General features: G+C 40.9%; 1 protein-coding gene across 2 annotated transcripts in view; it reads right to left on the reverse strand.

Moving 5' to 3' along the window:
* The window catches only part of LOC148514970 (arf-GAP with SH3 domain, ANK repeat and PH domain-containing protein 1-like), a 232087-nt gene extending 209817 nt beyond the window's left edge, over positions 1 to 22270 (reverse strand). For both annotated transcript variants that reach the window (XM_088480677.1, XM_088480676.1), the window contains exon 1: positions 21787 to 22270. In XM_088480677.1, the coding sequence (XP_088336803.1) occupies positions 21787 to 21912 (126 nt within the window). In that variant the 5' untranslated portion in view covers positions 21913 to 22270. The remainder of the gene's footprint in view (positions 1 to 21786) is intronic.
* Between the last annotated feature and the right edge of the window lie 5644 nt (positions 22271 to 27914).

Genomic DNA, 27914 nt, shown 5'->3' on the forward strand with positions numbered 1-27914 from the left:
TTGATATCTAAGGTTTACTACATGATAAGCAGACCATGTTTGGTACCATTCTAAACCACTGTCTATTTGCAGAAATCTGGTTCCATCGGCAGGAAGATCGCAACATGCGTCTGCAAGTTATGGATTATAGAGAATTAAGTGTTAGAATGTACTTTGTATGTAGTGTCTATTGATTAGTTAAAACACACACAAAGAGCCCATTGGAGGGCTGAACTACCATTGTACAAACTGACCTATGACAGAAGAACCAAGAAGAAGAACCAATGGGTTTATATGCCAACTCGTTTCTATTGTATTGCCTACTCTCTGTAAGAGTATATATTCAGGCGCTCTATTTCCAGTAGTTAGTCATCATATTCTCTTTCTTTCTTTTGACAGAGGCTTCACCTTTGATGCCGGAAATCTGGATCCAGAGCACTTGCGTATGTATCGACTGTACCTTGTTTATGTATTATCTTTTGCGCTAATTGTATTTAGATCACAGCGTGTAACTAAATGATTTTTAAATGAATAATAACTTTTTGTGCTTTGGAACCACACTCAGTCTGGAAAGCAATTATTTATTGTGCGACTTACAACGCTAAATAGCGACATTTAGGTATACAGATCATTAGGTATTCATAATAGGTCGGTGGGATCCATTCGGTTCCTGAACCAGAAAAAGGCTGGAGTAATAACCAGTTCCCCTCTGGGATAATGGGACTGGTACAATAACCCCTGCCAGGAGCATGGATTGTACTGCCCTGTGAATAGCCAGAGCCTTGTCCTTGCTGGACAGGAGGCCTGTGCAGAAGAACTGATGGGGAGGCAGTCTGCGAAAGGAGAGAAACCACTTCTCTCACCTAGGTGTCTTTCAAAACTTCAGGGGCTGTTTATCAACAGCCCCACTGCGTGTTCAATGACCAAACTCCGGCTGGGCACACAACGAAATTGATGAGCCTCCGGCCCGGGGGCAGGTATAGAGGGAGACCCGTTGCATCCTGGGAGAAAAATTTACTGCGTAAGGTGTCCTAATGACTCTGCATCACCTATCGTCTCTCTGTGGACCTTCTATGGACCCTGAAGTAGAAATAGTATTTCCCTCATAAGAAAATTCTCGATGTTACAGTATCTGACTCCTTATTAAATACATAATGATTGGCATCATTATAAGTGTATTGTAATTACTCTCCTTATGGCTGGCCAAATAGATAGATAATAGATAAATATCACCACAAAAGTGAATGGTGGTTTATAAAATCCCATTAAAACCGCTGAAAAGTAAACTCAGTAGTTTGAGGCTTTAATATGCCGGCAATGTGCAAGGGTTTTAGAATCCAAACAAAAATCACTTCTTACTAAATTTACCCTTTAATGGGGAATTCAATTATCCATGAGGTTGTGATGGAAACTCATGGCTAGTTCACTTTTTCAATTAATTCTTCTGCAATCCAAATGTAATTGGTTTGGTACTAAGAATGTTCTTTTTCTCTTTTTTGCTGTCCAAACAGAAAGTCTCATCAGTTTTCCTTTGATGTGAATGTTTCGTCTATACTGTAGATGAGCAGAAAAAAATCATCACATAACACCACTGTGGCTATATTTAATTTATGTGTATTATCGTGTTTAACAGATTACATTTTTAAGGGAAAACAAAAGAACAAACAGATCACATAGATAAATTGATAGGCATGGTGTAAAGGTTAGCATTACTGCCTCACAGCACTCATGGGTTTGGTTCCCACTACGGGCCTAACTGTGTGTAGTTTGTATATTCTCCCTGTGCTTGCGTGGGTTTCCTCTAGGTACTCCTCCCACACTCCAAAAATATACTGGTAGGTTAATTGGCTCCCCACAAAAAAATTGACCATAGTGTGTATGTGTGTGAGCATGTGGTAGGGAATATAGATTGTAAGCTCCACTGGGGCAGGGACAGATATGAATGGTAAGAAATTCTCTGTACAGCGCTGCGGAATATGTGTGCGCTATATAAATAACTGGTAATAATAATAATAGGCACCCTTGTTTAATGAGGTCTCTCTCTGACAGATAGTGCTCTAAAGACAATATGCATCATTTGTCAACAGCCAGAAAATGCGGCTCCCTACCGCTTTTTTTTATTTGTCCACCACGTTCACACCCACTTTCTGAATCTTTAAAAACAATCCCATAATAGAAGGGTGCTCTACATCTGCTAGCTTCCAGATACGCTGCATGTTATACAAAGAACTACTTCCACTTTAAGTGAAACATCCTTCAGTTATCTCAACTTTTAGGTGTTTCTTCTGAATATTCTGTTCAGTTTAGCTACATTAATGTCTTTCATTCATCGCTTTTGTGTATATGATTTTTTTCAAATGCTTCTAAAGCTGTACTTTTCTGCTGAAGTGCAACCACATAAGTTTGAAGTATTGTATGAGGCACAGCTTACAACACCCTTGAGCAGACAGATAAATCAGGTTTTTTTTCTGGAAAAAGTTGTTTGCCCTCTCATAAAACTGTTCCATAAATACCCCATAGAACTGCATCCCTAAATACCCTCATAAAACTGCCACCCTAAATACCCCCATTAAACTGCCACCCTAAATACCCCCATTAAACTGCCACCCTAAATACCCCCATAAAACTGCCGCCCTGAATACACCATAGAACTGGAATGGGCACGGGATGGCAGCACTCGGTATCCCAGCAGTCAGAATCCCGACGCCGGCATCCCGACAGAGATAGGATGCTGACACCTGTCGGTAAGTATCCTAACCCTACCCCTAACCCCCCCCCCCGGTGCTTAAGCCTAACCCTCACCCCCTAGTGCCTAACCTCACTACTTACCGTTGAGATGCTGTTGCCGGGATTCTGACTGGTGTCGGGATTTCATCACCGGAATCCCAAACAGCCGGGGTTTCAACTACCTCCCCATAGGTCTGTCACCCTGAATACCCCATAAAACTGCCTCCCTAAATACCCTTTATTTGACTCTCCTGGCTCAATTAAATAATCCCTTCTGCAAAATTAAGGGGTCTATGTACTAAGCAGTGATAAGAGACAGAGTGAAAAGTGATAAGTAAGTGATAAGGTGCCAGCCAATCAGCTCCCATCTGTCATCTCACAGGCTGTGTTTGAAAAATAACAGTTGGGAGCTGATCTGGCTTTTATTTTAAAACATATTTATTATTAAACTATTATAAACGTTCAATTAATTTAAAAAAGGTGAACATGAGCTACAGCCTATATATATATATATATATATATATATATATATATATATATATATATATATATATATATCATGAACCATTTGCTTAAAATTACAGTTGACACTAAGCCAATTTTTTTTTTAGATAAAAACTTTTATCTAAATGGACAATTAGGAAATCTGAAACCTGGTGCACATGTAATGGTGTCAATATCAACCAGATCCTGGTATCTTTCAAGTAAAGTTTAGAAAATTAAAGGAAATGTTTGATTGGGTAGCATGCAGAGCCTTTGAATTGCATTATAAGCTGCAGGAACCATATAGGCAAACTTCTACATTCCAACACAGATATGCCCCATGCAAAGGGGGTTGTGGGCTTGAAACGTTAGGAGGTGTCATCAGGATTTCCTGGGACATCTCTAGTGCTTCTAAATCATGAGGCCATCCACAACGGATGTAGTTAATAGACCGGTGGACTTCATGCCGCCGGTTTATATCCCAACTAAAGCCTGATGGGGGACTTAAGATAGGTGTAGAAATACAGACGCCTATCTTAATCCCGATGCCGTAATACAGAAGGACGTCGGACCGATCGAGGCAAGTCTCGGTGTCTTATCAATTAGCCTGGGGGGGGGGGGGAGGGTTAGGTTTAGGGACTCCTGGGGGGACTTAGGGTTAGGCACCTCCCCGGGGAGGGTTAGACTAGGGGGATGGTGGTGTTAGGGTAAGGTGCCACTATGCGCCCTATCCCCCCCAGACACCCCCCCTGGGAGGGTTAGGTTTAGGGTGCGGGAAGGAAGGGTTAGATTTAGGCACCCCCGGGGGACACTTAGGGTTAGGCACCACCCTGGAAGTCTTAGGGTTAGGCACCACTAAAGGAGAGGAGAGGGAGGGTTAGGGTACTTACCAGCCCTAGTCGGGATCTTGTCCTGTTGGGCTTCTGTATTTGGGATAAACAGCCGCCAGTATTTCATATCCATTCCGTCCACAACACCCCTTCCATCCTCTAAAGTTACCCTTCAATTGCCACGGAACCAGAGACACCTTATCATAGTGAGCAGCGATATATCTACCAATATCCTAAAAGTTGGGTCAAATGTGCCGGCTACAGGACAGTTGGGCTGTACAATGGACTCTGCTGCTGAATTGAGGCATCTAAGCATATCACATGATACTACCTAGAGTGGGTTGTAGTTATCTTGAAATGCCAGAGTGACGTCACTGCTTCTAGTGAATTCATAAGCTACATTATCATGGATATTGATCAGATATCAAACTGCTACTCTTATACAATAGTAATTTGTTAAACTTGCAGTCAGAAGATACGTGTGGTGTAATGGCTCATAGCAACAGGAGAACATAAGAAAATACTGCTATGTGCGTGATTAAAACATTTGATTTGGTGACACCTCCTCTGGCAAGCTTTGGATGATAGCTCCATTACTAAAAGCTAAATACAAATTCAGTTCTGTGCAACGTGCAGCTAGACATCACAGATTTCCAACTGCACACATTGCCATCTACAATGGCAGCCATAGCCAAACTTTGCTAATTTTTTTTTAGATCCTATAGAGGTCTGCAGATAAATTAGCTAAGTTAATGGACGTGAATTGCCTTCACCTGACCGTACAGATGCATTTCACAGTTATTTACATTGAAGTGAATTGTTCCCTAAGTGTTCTCATATTTAGTGCTTATCAATACAATAACCTGTCATTCTGAACTACTATTAATATGGTCAGATCTGCTCTTGGTTGGTCATAAATTCAGGTGATGTCACATTCGGTGTTTGAGGGCAACCACAGTAACAATAATAGCGCACCAAGATAATCGCTGTTTCTGGAAGTGCTGCGATTCTGCAAGTAGGTATATTCATTCGGTGATACAGTCAGGTTAACAAAAGATTTATTTAATACTGGTGTACAGACTTGTGTAATATTTTTTCGTGGGACATAGTATATTACATTTGTGGGGTGCATACTCACTTGCAATAATTCTGTTTTATTGTATGTGTCAAAGTATCAGACAATTTACACTACAAATGTTCCGGTCAGCATTACTTCACACTGACCAATACTTCCTCACGTTAAATGCAGAAGTTTTGAAAGGAGGAAATGTATTGTACAAATAAATCTATATCTAGCAACGACAAAGACAAAACAGACTTTGTAAGCTTAATTTGGGCCTCCCATTGGTTATTATTGGGTGAGTTTGGGAATTGCTGGCTACCCAATTTCTTGCCTAGATCGGAGGGCATAGTATTGATACTATAGTTTCCCATCAGCTTTAGAAAAGTGCACTAGGATGCCAACTGCTTTACCACAAAATCTATGAATCTTTTATCCAGTGCTGTAACTCCTAGAAGCAATGGAAATAGTCACCTGCGGGGCCAGTTGTCTGTGGGGCTGGTACAAAAAATTGGGGCAATGTAGTCTGGTCCATACGCTGCCTGCAGCGTTAGAGAGTGGCAGTGCACAGTCATTTACCTAGGCTGCACGGCCTGATCGTGCGCCTATTCCTTCCTGCCCCTCCAGCAGTAGAGCTGGTAATAGAAATAGGGGGCATCCTACCACTGGGGACAATGTTCTGCCATTGCCTACATCCAGACACTCTCCTGCATTTTGCCTGCACTCACATTGCAGAAACATTACTAGCACACTCACCAATATAAAACAGTACACTGCACAGCAGCACAAGGGTTTGAGTTACAAGAAAAAACCACTATAATAAATATGTTCAGGATGCAATTTGACCAAGTTTAAATTACAAAATGAAGTGGTTTGATTTTACGATCATACAATCACTGTCTCAATTTAATGGTGGAAGTTTGTATTTTAAGAAAAAATACAAATATTACATTCATTACTTTAAAAAGATGTTGGGCTTCATTCAGAGGCGGCCGTACGGTCTGCGACCGCATGGCCGCCTCGATGTTTGTCCAGTGCGCATGCGCACGAGGGAGCCGGCTCCTTCGAGCGCATGCGTGAGACCCGCTACGACCGGTCGTAGCGGGTCTCTTTCCAAAAGGGGCGAGCTGTCGATGTTGATTGACAGCTTGCCCCGTTTGGAAGGCGGGCCGGGGGGGTGGCAGCCCAAACGGAGGCGTTCCCATGGGAACGCCTGCCGTTTGGGGGAGGCCCCACTGACCTCACTAGTGAAGTCAGTGGAGAGCTTCCGGCTCTGACAGAGCCAGAAGCTCTCCGGGGCTTACGACAAGCGAGACCCTAGAGTCTCGTCGTAAGCCCCGATGGTCGCGATGGTCTATGACCATCGCGACCATCACCCTAGCGGTCGTTAGAGCTATGGGTGTAAACCCACAGCCTAACGACCGAAACAGAGGCGGCCGGTCAGGATGCAAGCGGCCGCCCAGTTTCTGAGCGACCGCTTGCATCCTCCGACCGCCTCTGAATGAGGGCCATTGTCTCTCTGGAAATGTGTTTATTCTTCTTTCCAAATAGTGCATCACTGTTGCCATTGCAGTGGATAAAGAGGTTAAACCTCTGGCTAAACATCCGCCATAGAACAAAATACTAAATATTACCAAAACAATAATTTATAACCCAAATGCAGATAACTAAATACTGATAACCATGGAACCTTGTATGACCACCCTACCCTTCTGTGTCTGTATTTATCTTCAATGTATTATGGTCCTTACTAGCTAATCACAGACTGTACATTATGGTATGCCCAATATTGACTTTTGATTCATTGTTGTCTCTTTTTAATAATCTCAATAAACACTTTTTTCCAAAATAAAAAAATGAAAATTAAATGAATACAGTAGCAGTGTTATATGTTATTTCTTCTTTTTATTAAGCGTTAAAATTTGCAAATTGTAAACACACAGTACGTGATCAAAAGGTGTTTTGTGCTAGTAACAGATTATATTTCTCTCTTTTCTGTTTGGCACACGGTCTGGGAAGATGTTACTGCAGCAATATTTATGCACACAATTATTCAAACCAACAGTCTTGTACCTAGATCAGATAAATATAATTGTACAAGGGAACACCAGTTTACTAGCTCTACAAAAGGCACAGAATTATTTCCCAATACTGCACACAGCCATAATCCATTCATTGTATTTAATAGAAAATACATTGGCATGTAGCATATGTGACAACTGATTGTATTGGAGCTGCAAACAATTCAACCAGGTGCCATATATACACTGCAAACGCCCACCTTAGCTGCCTGAATTGCTAGAACACGTTAATTTCACAAGAGAACCTTTCCTTATGCTACCAGTGAGGCTGATCTTGTGTCTCACTGCAGTTAACAATAGCACTATATAGAAAGGTGGCGCAACCTTCTTTGTGAAAAGGTAGACCGATCAAGCATGACTGACTCTCTTCCAAACATAAAATTATTTAAATTTATTTACACTGCATTCTATAAAAATCTCTTGGGAATTCCCAAAAGTTGTGTATTGGGTGTAGCCACCACTCCAGGGCGATGGTCTGACCAGTGACGGATCACACAGACACCTGGGTCCAGACTCCCTGCACTCACAATATACTTCCCTCTCTGGAGTCCCGCATCGGTGCTACACACACATCACTGTAAAATAATGGTGCCCATTTTCCCAGAGATTTGTGCATACGCAGTAGAGAAATTACCAGGAACATGGAGCCGTATAACTGCAGTAGACTGGCACAGTGCCAGAGTCTGCGCACCTGCGCGGACCCCCACAGAGACTGCACATGGGTCCCCTCCTCTTTTAAGCCGCCCCTTCGCCTGATCCCTTATGGGACAGCATAGACCTCCAGGAATTGTTGCCTGAAAAGATTTTGGGAGCCAAAGGAGGTGTTTCTATATACATCTACACAGCAGAAGGGATATCTTCCAATATGCTTAAACAGCCAATTAAAACATATAGCAATCAGCCATTAAGGCATCCAAAACAACCACCACCTCAGGAAGCTGCGATCAGAAAGTGTCTCCCTGCAGCTTTAGGCATCCGAACAGAGCAACAATTGACTTACTTTGTCGAGCCCCCAATCCTAGAGACACCCAGCAAGGGGCGTCCAAAACAACTGAGTCACTCCCAATTTGTGTCTGTACTTACAGACTTGGCAAATGCAACGTTCACATCAATTAGACACTATTCTATCTTATGTACATGACACTTCACTGCAATATTTAATCTTAAACAAATTGGGAAATGTGACTTTTAATACTTAAAAGCAATTAATACTCTTGGCGTACTGATTTTTCCTGATGTAAACCTGGTGTATATGCTACAAATGTAAAGTTGTCCATAGCAACCAATCAGCACTGAGATAGCATTTATCAAGTACAGTCTATAAAATTATAGATAGAAGCTGATTGGTTGGGCCACTTCTCCACTCTTTTCTCTGCTTGATACATTAACGGTCCTTTGTTTATACACTGAACATATGGGATAATAGTAACGTAAATGATAACATACTAGAAGTCACTGAGCATTTTTATGGTTAAAGGGCATTGGGGTTTATTCAGCAACAGTGACGATGTTGCCCAGAATATTATCGGGCAACATCGTCACGATATTTTATTAATTATGATAACATATGTAAGCTATGCAGCAATATTTTGAGCAGCGCTGTCCCTGCGATGCCACAGAAGGGATTGTTTTCGGGATTCCGAAAACAATCCCTTCTGTTAGTTCCCTTGTGCATGCGCAGTCACGCGCTCGGAACAGTCTCTGTCCTGGCTTCCCGGTGAACGCGGAGGGGTAAGTACAGCTCCAGCCTCCCGAAATTGATTGATATGTGTATACAGGCTTTATACTAGCCTGTATACATGTATATTTATGTGCTTTTATATTTAACATTTATATATAAATGTTAAATATAATCGTATACTGCTCAATTTCAGGGGCTTTAAAAGCCTCTAGAGTGACTTACCTGCCGCCGATCACCGGGAAGCTGGAACGGAGACTGGGCAGGCTTGCAAGATGCTGCAGGGACTTATGGGAAAATTTCCCTCTGTCCCTGCAGTTTTCGGGAAATATAAGTATTTTCTTCATGTAACACCATTCTGAAATGGCGTTATATAAAGGAAATATTTATCGAGTGATTTAACACTTTTTGCTTTGCTGAAAAGCAAAAAGTGTTAAAGCACTGTAGCGATCAATGGCTGATCCCTACAGTGCGGTACTCAGCGAGATGGGAATCAATGGAGAAGATAATTGCGTTATCTTCTCCATTATCCCAATGCTGAATAGGGGATTTACATAAAAAATACGTAAATCATAGTTTCCGTATTTTTTATGTAAAAAAATAATTGCTGAATAGACCCCATTAACAGTTAGTTTCAAATATTATAATAATTTACTCAGAGGTTATGATACTCCATAGGAAAAAGGAAATCTAAAACTATACAGAGCTTGTTTCCCTAAATGGCAGTGCTTTATCATGCACCCTTGCTCACTACTTGTAATGACTCTTGTAAAAAAAAAAAAAAAAAAATCCTTAAAACTATCAATACGAAAGAACAAAACAAGTCAGACGCAGCATGAATAGAAAGTGTTTACTCAGAACTATTTCTGCCCATCAGCACAAGCTTGTCTATGTATGGTGCTTAACTGCAAAGTGTGAACCAGAGGAGTAGGACACTGCACTACTCCAGGGATGTGCAGTCACAACCTGTCACACTACAAACTGGATAGAATGCGTAATCAAAAACAAGCAAGTGCCATGGATCACAACTACCAACTTTTCAAATGGCCTAGTCCTAGATACTAAAGTAAAATGCCAGAATTTCAAAAACGACAGTGATCAGAATGGGAGCTATCACAGAGGCAAACACAGGACTCTCCTGGCAGCTATTCCACGCATACCTTTTTCATATGCTACATCTTAATGTGCTTGCCAGGGTAACTGTGACCTTGGGTGTGCAAAAGACTGATGTGGAGAGAATTTGTGTTGGGGAATGTGTTGTAGAGTGGCTTGTAATTGGGTGTAGAACACCCTACACCTCTACCAAATCCCACTGAGTGATACACTATTTACTATTAGCGTTTATAGGGAGATGGTATGTGTGGCATTTTCCTAGTTCCTTGCTTAAGCAGTTAGATAGAAAGAAGAGGACTATGGGTGTGAATTTCCCACTGTATTATATGCCCACACCATAGAGATCAAATAAACATGGTCATCAGCTTAGCTGTAGCAAGAAATAGAAGACTGGACACACTCTTGTTTAACTCAGCAAGTGGATGCCTACACAACACATAGTATAACACATAGCAAAATTAACTGACAGTCGTTACTCCAGTCCCCAGTTTTAATCACAGACAAGAGTTCTGTTGAACAGTGAAGCACAAGCCGAACTGATCACAACTTCTGTGAAGCAAAAAGTTTGCTGCAAGTTTTATGGCGCAAAGAAGAGCAGCCACTCACAGAAGTCCTGTGCGGATGTCTACAAAGAGGAAAGGTGATATAGAATAGGTCTTGGCATCAATATAAGCACTGGAAGGACCGGAAGAGCGAGGCAGCTGAGCTCATGTGCTTGGTGGATTTTCATGTATTAGTAAAAATAAAACAAAAAATATTATTCCACTATATGGCATGCCAAAATAATCTAAGCAGGCACATTTCCAAAAATAGCATACTCCAGACACTAACAAGCTTTATCAAATCCATGATACATGCACCCCTTGGATTGCCAAACATGTTGAAATTGTGCTCCTATTATATTATTTTTAAACCAACCAAATCTGTAATCTATACTTGTCACAATGCAATAACAGTTGGATGTGGGTGGAAATAAAAAGCACAATCTCAAATAACCAGAGGTATATGGAAGTTCTGCTCATGACAATCTGACAAGCATGTTTAGGTATTTGTACATGCAACTCTGTTGAAACAATGTAGTATTTGGCCAATATTATACAATGAATCTAGGTAGACTTGGTGCAATACTTGCTGAAAAAACTGTGTAAAGATGTTCAAAATTAACACTTTGGTTATTATAATAAACCTGAAATGTGATTGGCTGACAGGCTATCAGATGATTTACTGAAAACATAGTTATGTCAAGCTCAATACGAATTGTGACATTCTCTGTAAAGCTCTGCAAAATGCGTGCACTATATAAATAACTGGTAATAAATAAATAATAAATTCAGTTTCTCCAACCAGTTGCATACTAATATCTTTTCCTTTCGCATACATGTTCATCATGAGACGGGAGATACTAAACTACTCAGGCCTGTTTGGGTGGCCCGGGCCAGCTGCTACACCCACTAAAAAAAAAATAAAAAAAAAATTGAAAATTCTATGGGCTCGATTCAATTGACCACAAATTAAATATCGTCGGGAGGGAGCTATTCAATTCTGCGCGCAGTTAGGTCGGGGAATGCCCATTCTGCCACCCCTCGCGCCTTAAACAGGGTGTTTAGTCGCGAGAACGGGCATTCTCCAACTAAACTTCCCGGTGCTAAGGACAGAAGACAGCATCGCGCCTGTACTTTTGTCGGATTTCTGCTGGAGGTGTGCTGGAAATCCTTGACAGCGCGCTGAATTGAATAGCTCTGGGAGCTCCCTCTCGGCGCTATTTAATTCGCAATCAATTGAATCGAGCCCATAGTATTTTCCATTTTTTTGTGTGTTTTTGTAGGGGGTGCAGCCATGCCAGCCTGATTTGGTCATGCCCCTTCAGTACCCAGGTCCTGTGGCTATCTCAAAGGCTCTGCTAAAATCAATATAAACTTTGAAGTACAGGGGAAAGCTAGAATGACACAGCATTGTATTTACTAAATGATGCAGGGTGTAATATAGAATCCAAAAAAATAAAGTCACTTGGAGATACAGATTAATAGTAAGATCAAATTTATGGCCCAACTATATCAACAAGTGATATTCTTGTTATCACTTGTTACTAATCTTAAATGGTGCTCCAACCAATTAGTTCTAATGCTGGGTACACACTAGACCAGGGCACACTAAACGATGTGTGTACGCAGTGACGGCACATGTGACAGTAAGATATATCGGGCGGTCCGTACACACTGCACGATATGGTGTACAACCGCCCGTTATATCATTCCCCCGCTGCATCCAAATGTATGGTTTCGGCCGCCGGATCTTCTGATCTGCCATGCATGCACAGCAGGTCAGAAGATGCGACCAACGACGCTCGTGTACGCGTAATAGTGTATATATAAGTACTGTAGATATTAAACATTCATATTGTGAATGTTGAAAGAGGCAGCTTTCAACATTCAAAACATTGGGGCAGATGTACTAAGCTCTGGAAAGTGATACATTTGAGAATAATAAACTACCAACCAATCAGCTCCTAACTGTCATTTTTCAAACAAAGCCTATAACAACAGTTGGAAGCTGAGTGGTTGGTAGTTTATCACTCTCCAGAACTTACATACATTAATGGGGTAAATGTACTAAAAGCAGGGCTGCCACCAGAAATCGTGGGGCCCAGGACTGACAAAATAGTCATGATGCCTTGCCTCAATAAAAAAAAGCTGTAATCCTCCCCCCATTTCTCTCTCAGCGCTCCCCCCATTTCCGTCCCCTCTCAATGATCCGCCCACATTACACAGTTTGTGACCCCCCCATACATTCCCCCCTCTCGCAGCGATCCTCCCACATTCCCTTCTGTTTGTCAGTGCCCCCACCCCACACTTTTATCTCTGTCTGTCAGGTTCACCCCTCCCCTTCTGTCTGTCAGTGGTGCAGCCTCCCCTCCCCATTTACCTCTGTCAGTGCGCTGCAGTGGGGCCCTCACTGCCGCCTGTTCCCTCCTGGGAAAGAGTCAGACTGTTTGAATAGCGGAGCGCACTGCTGGAGACAGGAGTGTGCTGCTCAGGCATATGCTGGGCTGGGCTGAGCTGGGCGCTCTTTGTTAGGTGGCTGGTCTATAGCAAGGCAGCTACGGTCATTGTCAGTGATGGGCAGGCATTGGGAAAAACACACACACACACACTTTAGTTTGCTTTCTTACATTGTGGCACCATATAAGTAAATAATAATAATAATAATAATAATAATAATAATAATAATAATAATAATAAACATTTTGTCCAAATTATTCTGGAAATACAACAAGGTATAATTTGCATAGATAAATAATTAATGGTATATGGAATATGACCAGCTCAAAAAGTACCAAAATAGGCTCAGCAGAGAAGGGGTCAAAATAAATGTGATAATTGATTGCAACCTTCTCCTACTCGTTTTAAAGCTTACAACCTAAATCAAAGTGTGGATGATCTAGAAGGTTTCCTGGTGTTCATTTAAGATTACATTTTTGGCTAAGCTCTCTTATACAATATATTACCGTAACACTACATGGATCGACTATGTTCAATTATGGCGGTTTACCTGCGGAAAAAAACTAACTACCACGCGTGGCCTATAGCTGAATGAACTTTAAACAAAAAAAACGCAGACTCTCTCCCAAATCTTACTAAATCTGGCCATCCACTATACAATTTTCTGTCAGATATCTGTCCAATCTGGCTGGTTGGAATGAAAACCTGGTAATGTATGGGAGCAAATGACAGTCGATCATATAGTATTAAACACTGAAAAAAGGACAAAAAATATTGTTCAAAGTGGTTACATTTGTGTGTTTTAACCAATTTGTCTGAACAACCATTTTTGGCTATTTTCCAGTGTTGGTGAGCAAATGGACGATTGTCATTTACTCCCATACATTACCAGGTTTTCATTCCAACCAGCCAGATTGGACAGATATCTGACAAATTGTATAGTTTATGCCCAACTTAAGTAACAAGAGAAGTTGTGTGTCTATATCAATAAATACCTTAATCTGGATTTCCCTATTGACAATACTGTATCTTTTCCTAATATAAAAATGACACTAAATCTAGATACACTAAAACAGTGGTTCTCAAACTCGGTCCTCAAGACTCCACACAGTTCACATTTTGCAGGTCACCCAGCAGATGCACAGGTGTAGTCATTACTCACTGACACATTTTAAAAGGTCCAAAGGTGGAGCTAATTATTTCACTTGTTTCAGTGTGGAGACCTGGAAAACATGCACTGTTTGGGGTCCTGAGGACCGAGTTTGAGAACCTGTGCACTAAAAGATTGGGACAGAACGATATTAGCTGATAAGAACCAAGCTAAAATAATTAAATATCCAAACACATTGAAAAGGCTACTTACCCAAAACTCTCTCTCTTGTAAAATAGGACTAACTCACCTCACGTATGCCCAGTCATTCAATAACTCTGGAACAAGATGTGTGCCCTGTCTAGAAGGGTCACTGGAATGGCAAAATCCCTCCCTAGATTTAGCACAATTACATCTCTATTCACCCCAAATATTAAAACATACCACATGGATACTGGTTCACATATCAATAGCAAAGAAACAGTGATAGCCCAACGGGAAAATCCATTGCCCCCAACCATGAGTAAAGTTACAGCCACAATTCAATACAGCTTTGAAAAAGAAACATTAGGCTCCACTGCAGCTTTCAACCGGCTCACAAAGTGGCACCAATATCTGACAGAAGGCAGGACAATGCGTAATATGAAAACAGATGGATCTCTCATTAGCTCTTACACTGAATACTATAAAAGAAACATAACTAGAAAATAATCTGTATATGAAAAAGTAAAAACACTAGACCATCAAAGTATTTTGAAACATATACTTCATGAGCACACACTTTATAAATCAATAAATGTACTTTGGATACAAGAGTAAAACAAAACATAACTGTAGGCATATGTATAGTCACCATTTCGTGCTTTCTGCACATTCAGAAATAAATATTGATGAAATAAATGCAGAGAATATAAGGTTTCCAATAGGGCAGAAACCCAAAAAGCAATTTTAATGGGTTTTTTAGTTATCCTTTAATCGTGTTGGATTAACCTGCAGGAAAGAAGTGTGTGTGTGTGTAATTACATATATATATATATATATATATATATATATATATATATATATAATGTAGGCTGGCACTCCCGTGTTACCAAAAGATAAACAGCTGGGTCCTCCTCTTTACCTCTCACAACGTGAGGGTCAAATATGTAGCAATATCAACAGGCGGCACTCAGGGCATGTTAAATACACATATACAGACCCGCAATATTGTATAGGTGTATGTAAGACGCCCTGAGTGCTGTCTGTTGATATTGCTATATAATACAGTCAGGTGCATAAATATTGGGACATTGACAGAATTTTCATATTTTGGCCTCTGTTCACCACCACAATGGCTTTGAAATGAAACAAATAAGATGTGCTTTAACTGCAGACTTTCAGATTTAATTTGAGGGTAATTACATCCAAATCAGGTGAACGGTGTAGGAATTACAACAGTTTCTATATGTGCCTCCCACTTTTCAAGGGGCCAAAAGTAATGGGACTATCAACTCAAAAGCTATTTCATGGACAGGTGTGGGCTATTCCCTCGTTATTTTATTATCAATTAAGCAGGTAAAAGGTCTGGAGTTGATTCTAGGTGTGACATTTGCATTTGGAATCAGTTGCTGTCGACTCTCAATATGAGATCCAAAGAGCTGTCACTATCAGTGAAGCAAGCCATCATTAGGCTGAAAAATCAAAACAAACCCATCAGAGAGATAGCAAAAACATTAGGTGTGGCCAAATCAACAGTTTGGAACATTCTTAAAAAGAAAGAAGGCACCGGAGAGCTCAGCAACACCAAAAGACCCAGAAGACCATGGAAAACAACTGTGGTGGATGACAAGAATTATTTCCCTGGTGAAGAAAAACCCCTTCACAACAGTTGGCCAAATCAAGAACACTCTCCAGGAGGTAGGTGTATATGTGTCAAAGTCAACAATCAAGAGAAGACTTCACAAGAGTGAATATAGAGGGTTCACCACAAGATGTAAACCATTGGTGAGCCTCAAAAACAGGAAGACCAGATTAGAGTTTGCCAAACAACATCTAAAAAAACCATTACAGTTCTGGAACAACATCCTATGGACAGATGAGACAAAGATCAACTTGTACTAGAGTGATGGGAAGAGAAGAGTATGGAGAAGGAAAGGAACTGCTCATGATCCAAAACATACCACCTCATCAGTGAAGCATGGTGGTGGTAGTGTCATGGCGTGGGCATGTATGGCTGCCAATGGAACTGGTTCCCTTGTATCTATTGATGATGTGACTGCTGACAAAAGCAGCAGAATGAATTCTGAAGTGTTTCGGGCAATATTATATGCTGATATTCAGTCAAATGCTTCAGAACTCATTGGACGGCGCTTCACAGTGCAGATGGACAATGACCCGAAGCATACTGCAAAAGCAACCAAAGAGTTTTTTAAGGCTAAAAAGTGGAATGTTATGCAATGGCCAAGTCAATTCCCTGACCTGAATCCGATTGAGCATGCATTTCACTTGATGAAGACAAAACTGAAGGGAAAATGCCCCAAGAACAAGCAGGAACTGCCCCTTAAAAAGTGGGAGGCACATATAGAAACAGTTGTAATTCCTACACCGTTCACCTGATTTGGATGTAATTACCCTCAAATTAAATCTGAAAGTCTGCAGTTAAAGCACATCTTGTTTGTTTCATTTCAAAGCCATTGTGGTGGTGAATAGAAGCCAAAATATGAAAATTCTGTCAATGACCCAATATTTATGCACCTGTGTGTATGTATGTGTAATATATATATATATATATATATATATCATCACTTAATCAAAAATTGATTGTGTAAGATCCCTGCACCCTCTGTTGAAGCAGCTATAGCTGTGAATCTACTTGGCTGAGTCTGGAACTTTACAACTCTGGAAACTGTCATTTTTGTACCAGTCTTCCTTGCACTTTTCTGCAGGTTCCATTGGAGTGGATGAGGATGAGGTGAACAGTAATCTTCAAATCATTCCACAGTTTCTTAAAAAGATTGAGTTTCAGTTTTTGACTGGACCATTCCATCACTTTTTTTTTTAGTGATTCTTATGTAGCTTTTGCTCTGTTCTTGAGGTCTTTGTCCTTCTGGGATGTTCCAAGTCTTGAGTCTCTTGGGTTTGTTGCAGACTGCAACATATTTTCATCCATTTGTCCTTTGTTTTTGACAAGATTTACAAATCCTGAAGCAGAGTAGCATCCTGTAGCAACATATCACCATCACAATGCTTCATGATAGGTATAGAGTTCTTGTCTTGAGATGATATGCAGAGTTAGGTTTGTTTAAACATTAACTGATTGAGGGGTCTATTCAACAAAAGTGACGATGTTGCCCAGAATATTATTGGGCAACATCGTCACAATATTTTATCAATTATGATAAAATAAGTAAGCTATGCAGCAATATTTTCAGCAGGGACAGCGGTTTCGGTTAACATGCTGTTCCTGCGATGCCACAGAAGGGATTGTTTTGGGGATTCCAAAAACAATCCCCTCTGTTTGTTCCCTGCGCATGCTCAGTCATGCGCTCGGGAACAGTCTCCGTCCTGGCTTCTCGGTGACCGCGGAGGGGTAAGTACAGCTCCAGCCTCCCGAAACTGATGCTGCAGGGACTTATGGGAAAATTTCCCTCTGTCCCTGCTGTTTTCGGGAAATGTAAGTATTTTCTTCATGTAACGCCATTCTGAAATGGCGTTATATGAAGTAAATATTTATCGAGTGATTTAACACTTTTTGCTTTTGCTGAATAGCAAAAAGTGTTAAAGCACTGTAGAGATCAATGGCTGATCCCTACAGTGCGGAACTCTGCGAGATGGGAAGTAATGGAGAAGATATTTGCGTTATCTTCTCCATGAACCCATTGCTGAATAGGGGAATTACATAAAAAATACGTAAATCATAGTTTCCGTATTTTTTATGTAAATATATCAATGCTGAATAGACCCCTGAATCTTGATCGTAAGAGACCATAGAATATTCCTCTAATTGGTATATGGATGTCACACATGCTTTCCTGGAAAACTGCGAAGAGAGCTCATGTGACTTCAACTGTTCGTTTTGCCACCCTTCCATAAAATGTAGATTTCTGAATTCTCTATCTGATTGTTGTCCACATCTATGCCATGGAAGACTGACTTTCAGAGCTGCCATAAGCTTATTGGTTACCATCCTAACAACTACCCTCCTCGCACCATCTTCAGATAGTATAGGGCTAGGGCTACAGTATCGCTGAATTTGGATTTTCGGATCCCTCTCTAATAGCTGTGAGTATCTAGGAAGTGTAGATATTACAATGGGGAATGTGCTTCGCAGGGACAGCCTCTTTTGGATGCAGTTTTCCAACAAGCAAACCCCACAAAACGTTATTGTTATTTATCATGGGGGAATATCCTGGTAACTAATAAATAGGTCCCTACAACCTGTTCTTGGGTATCAATAAGGTCTTTGGAGTTCTTGTTCAACAGATAACATGATGTCCTTTGCAAAACATTATTTCAGCTAGCCCTTCTACAAATGGGTATATCTAGGTAAGTCTGAATTGTGTGACAACTTGCCATAGGCCAGCTCTTGTCAATCGAGAAAAGGAAAAAGAAAAGAAAGAGTCAGCACTACTGCAAATTGCATATCAAGCAACAATTGTACACATACACAGCTAGCTTCATCTGGTGAAATCTTCTCCTCTTTTTACCCACTGGGTCTCATTTTCAAAGCACACTGGATGCGTATGGCTTTCTGTACCTTTGCACCTTGATAATCCACCCATTGCACATCTCGCACTCTCTGTGTGTATAATATATATATTTTCTGCTCTAAGGATCTCATCAGCAACATAGAAGGGCTCCCAAGTTTGTGGATTAGTCAGAGAGTTGTGGAGAGACATACTGTGTAAAAATGTACATATCATGTCAAAAGTACAACCACCTACCACTTTAGATATGCTTGTCTTAGCCCCACTTATGGTTTAAAGCTGTATTACCACCAAATCTTAAAGGTTACTGTTGCTCTTCCCCTCCACAGAGCTACAGGATGACTATATGTAGCTGATTTTACAGGGTTTCCATGTTTTGTCTCACAGCACAAGTCTCTGAATATATGGCTTCTGATTGGTCCTTCTTAACCCTTCAGCCATTTTAAAATGTTGTGCCTTAACTGTATTCATAAAATGTAAGCACTCCAGGAAGAATGGCAGCATCTTGCAGCAGCCGGTCTTTGAAGAGGGAAAAGGGCAGGTTAGTAATACTTGACTATCAGGTGTTAATGCTGCCTTAAATTAATCACGAGTCTAAGGTTGACTGTATAAGATGTCACTTTTGCATATGAACCTTCTGATTATATTGTTGAGTGCGCCTACAAATATGTTTTTCCACCAAAGTGCGCCATATGTTCCATTAAAAATACAGGATATGAGCCCATAAAATTTAAGTCCTTTTTTGGAGTGCAAATGCACAGCATGGGATTTCACTACAAATGCATCCTCTCCAGCCATCTATCTCATTTCAGTCATTTCACTCCATAACAAGAAATTTTGGTTTTGCACTACTTCACAAAGCAAAGCAAGACAATGCACCTACTCTGTAAGGATACCCCGGCTTAGCTCCACGCCTCAGCCCATGCAAACTTATGCTCCACTAGACCATAGTGAACTGCAAACATATATGGTCTGATGAAAATCTAAGCACATTTGCGCAATTCAAGTAACCAAAGCTGATTTTTCATTGTATAAATGACCTCCAGAGGGTCTTGGTTACTAAGGGCTGTATTCAATTATAGCCCGCGGCAGCCAGTGATCTGCAGTTACAGTAACAAAGATTTCAGTTCCACTCTGAGGAGGCTCGAACTGAAATCCGCATTAAGTGCCCTGATCGAGGGATCCGCAAACATGTTATCCCATAGCTCCGGTAACATATCCCGGATCCTATGGGATAACTCGCATTAGCGATTAATTTACCACATAAAGGAAAGGGGCTGTAATTGAATAGCCCTAGGCGTTAAAGCCCAAGGCTACCATCCTATTCCCGCCACGGTAAGTAACCGCGGGGAGTTGAATTCGTCCCTAAGACTATGGTGCAAACTTGTACAGTGAAGTAACCCACAACCGATATTTACTTTAGCTTTTGTTACTGTCTGCACTGCACATATTAGTGTTTCTATTAGTATAAAAAAAAAAAAAAAAGTATAACTCTGGGGATTATTTACGAAGGGTCAGATTGTAAAACCTGGTGCTTCTGATCATGTTTATGCCCAATATTTAAAAGGGCAATACTTTTACTAGCTGTGTCTGGTTAGAAAAAGCATTGCCTTTTTAAATATTGGGCAAACTCACAATCAGAAGCTAAACCCCTGAGTCTAATGAGCCTATTTATCAAGCCTTTTATATGATAATATGTAGAGACTACTGTGCTATGTGCTAATAGCTTAATGAAGGAGATTTCACAGAAATCTCCTGCAAAAGGCTAATTAGCGCTGCAGACCGCGGTCTCCCTTGTTATCAATGGGTACTACAGTTTGACCTCTGGTCCCTACTGTATGTACCAAACTCCAAGAAGTGTAGCGTTTCGGGGTTGGCCCCGTGGGTCTCCTGCTGCCTCTAACCAGCTCCAGTACCTGACAAACTTAGTAGGAGTTTTACAAAAATATTTAAGACTCCTCCGATGTGCATGGGATGTAACTCGCAAGGACAGCAGTTCTCGCAACCATTGTCCCTGCAAGATAATTTTAGCACATAGCCCAGATAGTATTGTTAAAAATGAAATAGTCACGTTACGGACTAATAATAATCGCGGCACTGTCACGATTATTAATACATAAAACCCTATGAGTTTTTGCCTTTGACAAAAAAGAGAGAGATGTAATGTACTTAACATCATGAGCTAAGTAGCAACACTTCTAATCATTCTTATGCAGAACTGTGAAAAGTGACAAACTGTGAGAATAGATGCTAATTGAAGTTCCACCTCATACATAGACACTTATGACTTGAATGCACAAAATGGGTAATAACTCTACATTACTGTGCTGAAAACTCAACAAATAAGACTTTGGATCTTTTGTTTATTGCATAGTTCCTGTTTTCTGCAACACATTTAAACACTTCTCTAGCATTTCTAAATAGTAACGTTTTGCAATGTATTACTAATAGGAGTTCATTTTGAATATGAAGGAAGTGACTGTTATTAGTGACATTCCGAAGATCTAGTGATTAACCCAAAGAGGGGTTGCCTCCTTTGGAAATCTCTAAACACCAATTCATGCACCTGTACCACTGAAAGCCTTAACACTCTGACTACCACAATGCAATGCTTCAAATCACTGCCTATGGCAATGCAAAGCACATTTTTATTATTATTTTATTTTTTTCATTTTTATTTTTATTCTTCCATTGTAAAAAAACAAACACAAAAAAAACACAAGTTCGGTTGGAGTTTTAAACATCTCTATGTAAATATGTGGACCAGTGATAACATTTAAGGAAACTGCAGAGGGGTTAAACTTTAAACCATTTCAAAGGTTAATGTCTGCTCTTACCTACCATTTATTTCTGAAAGAAGCATCAATTAATGAGCAACCTTGTTTCTAGCCATAAGTTTTAACCCTAAACTATAGCAATGGAAGCCTGAATTTCAGGATGTCATGCAAAATGCCATATTGCCATCACCAGAAACCCCAGGTGCCAATTGCTGCAGTATAAAAAAAGAGGAGGTTGAAGTAAGACAGCAGTGTCCCAGACCATGCACAGTGCCCCTTACCTCTTCAATACTGCCCACCGTGTTCCTGCAGCTGCTCATTCTGGTGGTAAAAGAGGATGTAGTAGGGGAGCTGTGGTCCTCCAAGGTCTCCATTATAAACTCCCCTACACTGATGAGATCAGGCATGGTGCTAGCAGGAGTCTGTGATCTGTGCTACAAGCGGTGCTGTGCTGTGATACAGCGGGCGTGTTACAGTCAGTTTGGTGCTATCTATTGTACTGTATTGTGTGTGTACTGTGTTCCAGATTGTGCAGTCAGTGCCTACTACCGGGAGTGTGTAATATCGGCTATATTACACCCAAGCTGGGCGTCTATAGGTGTTGCGGAATGCCAAGCTTTACAAAGTCAAGTATTTTTGCTTATATCGGTGTCTTTGCTATGCCCGCTGTATGCAGTCCAGTTGTTGTGTATTTGCGGTATATGGATATCAGCTGTATCTTAAATCCTGCCTGTTCTTGCTGCAGATCCTCTCTGTGCAACTGAATGAAAGGGGAACTGCGCCGCGCATGCGCGTGTTACACGAGGGGGCTAAGTGATGAGACGAGTGGGTAGGATCTGAAAAGGAGAGAGGTTTGGTTTGTGAGAAAATAATTGATGGGGGTTGGAGAGGAGAGACAGAGAATAGGGATGGATGGTGCAGAGACTTGGGGTTGGTGAAAGGAGGGGGCTTTGAGGGGGATGCTACTAAAGGGGAATAAGGACATTAGTTGTAAGCTGCAATCACAAGGCAGCTGAGAGAGGGGCTTCTGGATCCTGTGAGAGCGAGCGAGGATAGCCAGGGAGGGGATTGCTGCAGTTGTGCAATGTGCACTGCCAAGTAGAGGTTGGATAAGTCTCAGTTTGAAAAAAAGTGATTGTATTTAGAAGTGTGAAAGAAAGGCCAGAGGATAAGAGAGAGCATTGGAGGCTTGGGAAAATATTGGAGGCAGAGCAAGTCAAGAATCTATAGAGCAGAAATTGAAAGCCAAGGGGTTTCCAGCTGATGTCCTGGCAGGGCATATTGGTAGCTGTAGGTCCTGTATCACATCATTAGGTTTGCAGAAATTATAATTGTCAGTTGTATAAAAATATGCTGATCTCTGTTACTTAGCACAAAAGGGGGGTGTCTGCTGTAGTTTCAAGTGCAAATGTATTGTTTATAAACTTTAGTTCTTGTTACCTTTCTTTATTTGTAATATTTTTATGTTATGTGTCATGTACAGGGAAACAGGAAAAGAAAAGTGAAACCAAAACACTTATTCAAAGTTTTGCCAATCGCTACTTTCATGCCTGGCAATGCAAATAATAGTGGCCATGAACTAGACCAGCCAGGGACTCTGCGATCTACTTATAAAACTAAAACCTTTCGTGATCCACCAAGCCCAAAAAAGTAGGCGAGAACTCACAGCGAGGGGTCTGTCCTGCCGAAATCACACATAGTATCCACAATTCAATTACTTCACACAGCAGCACAATCTTATTCACATTACACCACATAGTAGTGCCCCTTATACACATGCCCACTGTAGTAGTGCCCCTTATGCAATGCATCCTGTAGTAGTGCCCCTTATGCAGTGCCTCCAGTAGTCCTCCCCCCCCCCCATCCCAGTGCAGAACAGCCCCCACATCTCCGTGCAGAACTTACCTAACTTCACGCTGGGCAGGCTGCTTCACCGCTCCACATTGTCAGGTCTCTTTCTGCTGCTGGCACTGACTGGATCCAGCAGATGCACAGGCTCCTCTGATTGCTTCAGAGGCCAGCGTTCCCAATGATGCAGTGTGCAAGTGACGTGCACTTCATCACTGGGAATGCTGGCCTCTGAAGTGATCAGAGGCTAAACAGTAAATACAGTTTGCTGTCGTAGGCAAGTTGTTTGCGATCTACCTGCCGGATCAATGTTTTGGCCAGGTCTGCACTAGACCAACTTTCATCCATCCAAAATGATCCTCTTTAAGTAGACTAGCCAACTTCTCCCGAATGTGTGATGTCACAGAAGTAGGTGAACAGTTTCTGCTTACTTCTGCATGTTTCAGATAAATATATATATATATTTTTTTTAAAAACATTTGCATGTGTATTTATTAGAGAGGTGCGCTGACCCTCGTGTTTTGGTTTTGGATCTGGATTGGTTTTGCCAAAACCTCACCTCCGTGTTTTGTTTTCGTGTTTTGGTATTGGATCTGGATTTTTTCTTAAAAAATAAAAAAATACAGCTAAAATCACATAAAATTGGCCTTTTTTTGTTCCTACAGTATTAATAACCTCAATAACATTTATTTCCACTCGTTTCCAGTCAATTTTGACCACCTCACAGCTCACAATATTGATTTTTTTTCATCTAGTTAAAGGGCCAAAAGGTTACATCCAGCTTGCTGGCTCAAAACTGATTGATATTATTATTAATAGAGTTGAGGACTGTGCAAAGATGATGGTTGGGATACCCTTTAGGATTGAAGAATTGATAGTTGGTGCAGCCCCTGGCTGTAAAATTTATAATAAATTAATTAAAAAACAATTCATTGGTGCAGCCCTGGGCTGAATAATTAATAATTTAATTAAAAAAGTAAAAAACAATTCATTGGGTGCAGGCCCTGGCTGAATAATTAATAAAAATAAATTTATTGGTGCAGCCCCTGGCTGTAAAATTGATAATAAATTAATTTTAAAAAAATAATTGGTTCCTAAATCAACCATAACATTAATTTAAAATGTCAGGCAGCAATGCCCCAACCAGCACATAATGGAAAGGAAAAAGGTGCAAGATGGAATAGTCCTTGGGCCCTCCCACCCACCCTTATGTTGTATACGAAACAGGACATTCACAGTTTAACAAATCAATCATTTCAGCGACAAGGACTGCCAATTGTGGTTGAAATGATTGGTTTGTTTTAGGGATGAGCAGGTTCGGATTTCTGAAATCTGAGGACCCCCGATCCGAGCCGGAAACCGAGTCCGGCTCGGGTTTTCCCACCTGACTTGGAACTGAAATCGAGGCAAAACGTCATCATCCCGCCTTCCGGATCTCGCGGGTTTTGGATTCTATAAAAGGTCCCCTAGTTGGCGCCATTTCTCACTCCGGCTGTGGACAGTGAAGTGGGAGGGTGGGAGCTAGGGCTGGCTGAGCTGTGTTGTGCTGCTGTTGTCCATAGGGGCTGTGTCCACTCAGTCCATAGGGACTGACTGGGCTGTGTTGTGCTGCTGTTGTCCATAGGGGCTGGCTGGGCTGTAACAATATTAGAAATTAACCTCTATATACCCCTGCCTATACCTTCTGAAAACCTTCCTATAAACCTCTAAACACAATGCTAATTGCGTACGCAGTATGACTGCAAATAAAGACAGGAGTGGCATCTGTGGTTCCAACGCACAAGTATTATTCAGGTAAAAGTACAGTCAGTTACACGCAATCTATACATACATAATTTAGGCGTAAAAAGGAAATAATACAGACCCAAGTACAGTATACATACGCTGTGCCTCCGGACCCAGAGATAGACCTCAGACTAGAGACCCCTAGTACAGACCACCTTCAGCATGGACTCCTAAACCAGTATATGGGCACATGTATTTATTCGCCCCAGGCTAAAGCAGGACAAAGGGGAAATTTCCTGCTGATATCATTGGTTCCCAGAGGAGAAGCATATGTTACGGCACATTTAACAGGTTGTTTCAAATAGACTTTCCCTGCCTCTAACAGCCGGAGTCTTTCTGGTAACGCCTTCTGTAACATTTCATCAGCTAAACATTTTGTTGCTTGTAAGTTCTGCGATCCGTAACTTCAGTTTGCATGATGCGATCTCTCCACCGATAACACCGGGATGCTGTAAAAAGCGTATGCATCAGAACGAGACCGAACACACCTTGCTTATCATGTATAATACCTTAGTTATCAAAAACCTTTATGTCTTAGCATTTAAACTAACTTAACCAACTTGAATCATACATTTTGATGCTTATGGAACCTTATGTGTGAATATGAAATGTGTGAGTATTCGGGGTTTGATATAAAGACATATTTAATGTGTGTGTGAGGATAAGTGCCTTGTCTCTAACATTTTAGCATGCTGGGCCAGATAGTTCTACATCTCCTGTCAGCAGGCCCTCCCACCTTTCCTGTGTCATTGCAGGAAGCTTGCTTATTTATTCTAGCCAGACCACCCGTAGTGAACAAACACTATGCAGGAAACTTATCTACCCAAGCCAGTTGTCAACTGGCAACTTGCTTCATATGATAATGGTCACAGATGCCTTCGCATGATGCTAATGGTATTATCGCCACATGTACTAAAATGTGAGTTTATCTAAAATGGCGCTTAGGCGGCCATTCGCAAAATGGCGTCTTGCGATCGCATTTCTAAAATGGAGTCTTGCGGCTAGTTGCAAGATGGTGTCGCTGTGATTGAATTTTAAACTGAACTTGTCTTACTCAATTATTCAGCTTTGACAGTCCACCCTTTGATAGCAAACAACATGCTATCACAATCTGTTATATAAATTTATTTTAGGCTTACATTTACATATTACTTAGTGTTATTCTGGGATGGCACAAGGTGTTCCTTAATCCATCAATAATGTGTCTCTGGGTGGGGACATAAAACTACTATTATACGCACACCGCGGATCTTGGGAGATCATGTGACAGGTGTGGGAATGCACCAGTCTTATAACAGCAGTCTTGAAGGGGAATTTGAGACTTTACATTATCTGAGGTGTTCTATAAATAACATTTCAATAATATCTTCTATGCATGTCTAAATATTATACATTTAAATTATGGTACTTCCTAGCTCAGGGTTGTAATGCAGTTCTGTATCTATCTCGGTATACATATTATCATTTCTGACCACCATCATAATTTCATTATTTCGTTTTACTCTATTTTTACATTTTCTACACTTCAACACAATAGGAACACACCAGACGCATATGCCAATTATTATGATGACAATCAGTATAAGGATCAAGAATTTGCCTATGCTGGCGATCACTTCCTGGACCCATTCACCTAGACCCGAGAACCATTTAACTGGGTTCAGCCATGACACCCATCCTTCTATCTTTTCCCCTGCTTCAGCCACTGATGCGTTATGGTTCTTACGAAATTCCCACTTTAGCTGCAGAATCTCATCCATCTTCTGGTCTATCACCTCCTTAGGGTCGCTGGTATCATTGGTGACATAAGTGCAACATTTTACTCCAAATTGGGTGGCTAACGTTACGCAATACCCTCCAGAAACAGCGGTTAAATAATTCAACACTAGCCTGTGTTGCACTAGTTCTTTCTTGTACGCTTGCAATTCTCTCCACGTGTACCTGAATGTGTCATCGTACATCTCGGTGATATTATCTATTAATTTAGCAAGTTCCTGGATATATCTAAAATTTAATGTAACCCTAGCAATTCTGGTGGGATCCAGGGCGACTAAAACTTGGAAGCCAGTTGTCTCACTGATTAACTGAGCGGCTTTATGCATATCACCAGGTATCATATTTCTCTTTCCTCTGTGTTCATATTGCATGTGAAGATATGGTGACGGTGTGTTTTTATGTATTCCCAACATTTCAACATGTGTGAGGGTCATAACTTCTGGGACTACTCTTCCCAGATAACACAAACCTTCGGAACTCGGGGAGAGCCATTTATACGCTTTTCTTCCACATATAAAATATACATTATCAGAGAGGAATATGCATCATTATCATTAAACACAATGTTCTCTTGCAAACAATCCTATCTCAGGCTCTTCCATTTGGTATATGCAAGTTTCGGGTTGTATTATTTTAGCACAATAACCAGCTGGTACTTTACCAATCATTTCTTTGGTGGAACTCAATGTATACCGGTACCTAAAATGTTTCCCACTTGATTTAATTGAGTGTAACAGATCATAGTTTATGGACTTATTATCAGCTCTTTGTGAGAAGGTCATCGTCTGGTTATTCCCCGTCACTTCCCAACCTCCGGGTTTATTGGGGTTGGTTATGTTTAAACACAAAAGTGATTTATCTACTTGGAATTGATAGAGTTTGAAATGAGGTGGTTTGGATGAGAGGAATTTTCCATCCAAAGTTTTCCCTTTTTGTAAATCTAAAATTTCCGTGGTATTCAGCGGAAATGGCACCAACCCTACATTATGCTGTCCCTGTG

Source organism: Taudactylus pleione, unplaced genomic scaffold, assembly GCF_031769625.1.
Source record: "Taudactylus pleione unplaced genomic scaffold, aTauple2 ptg000256l, whole genome shotgun sequence".
Classification (NCBI taxonomy): domain Eukaryota; kingdom Metazoa; phylum Chordata; class Amphibia; order Anura; family Myobatrachidae; genus Taudactylus; species Taudactylus pleione.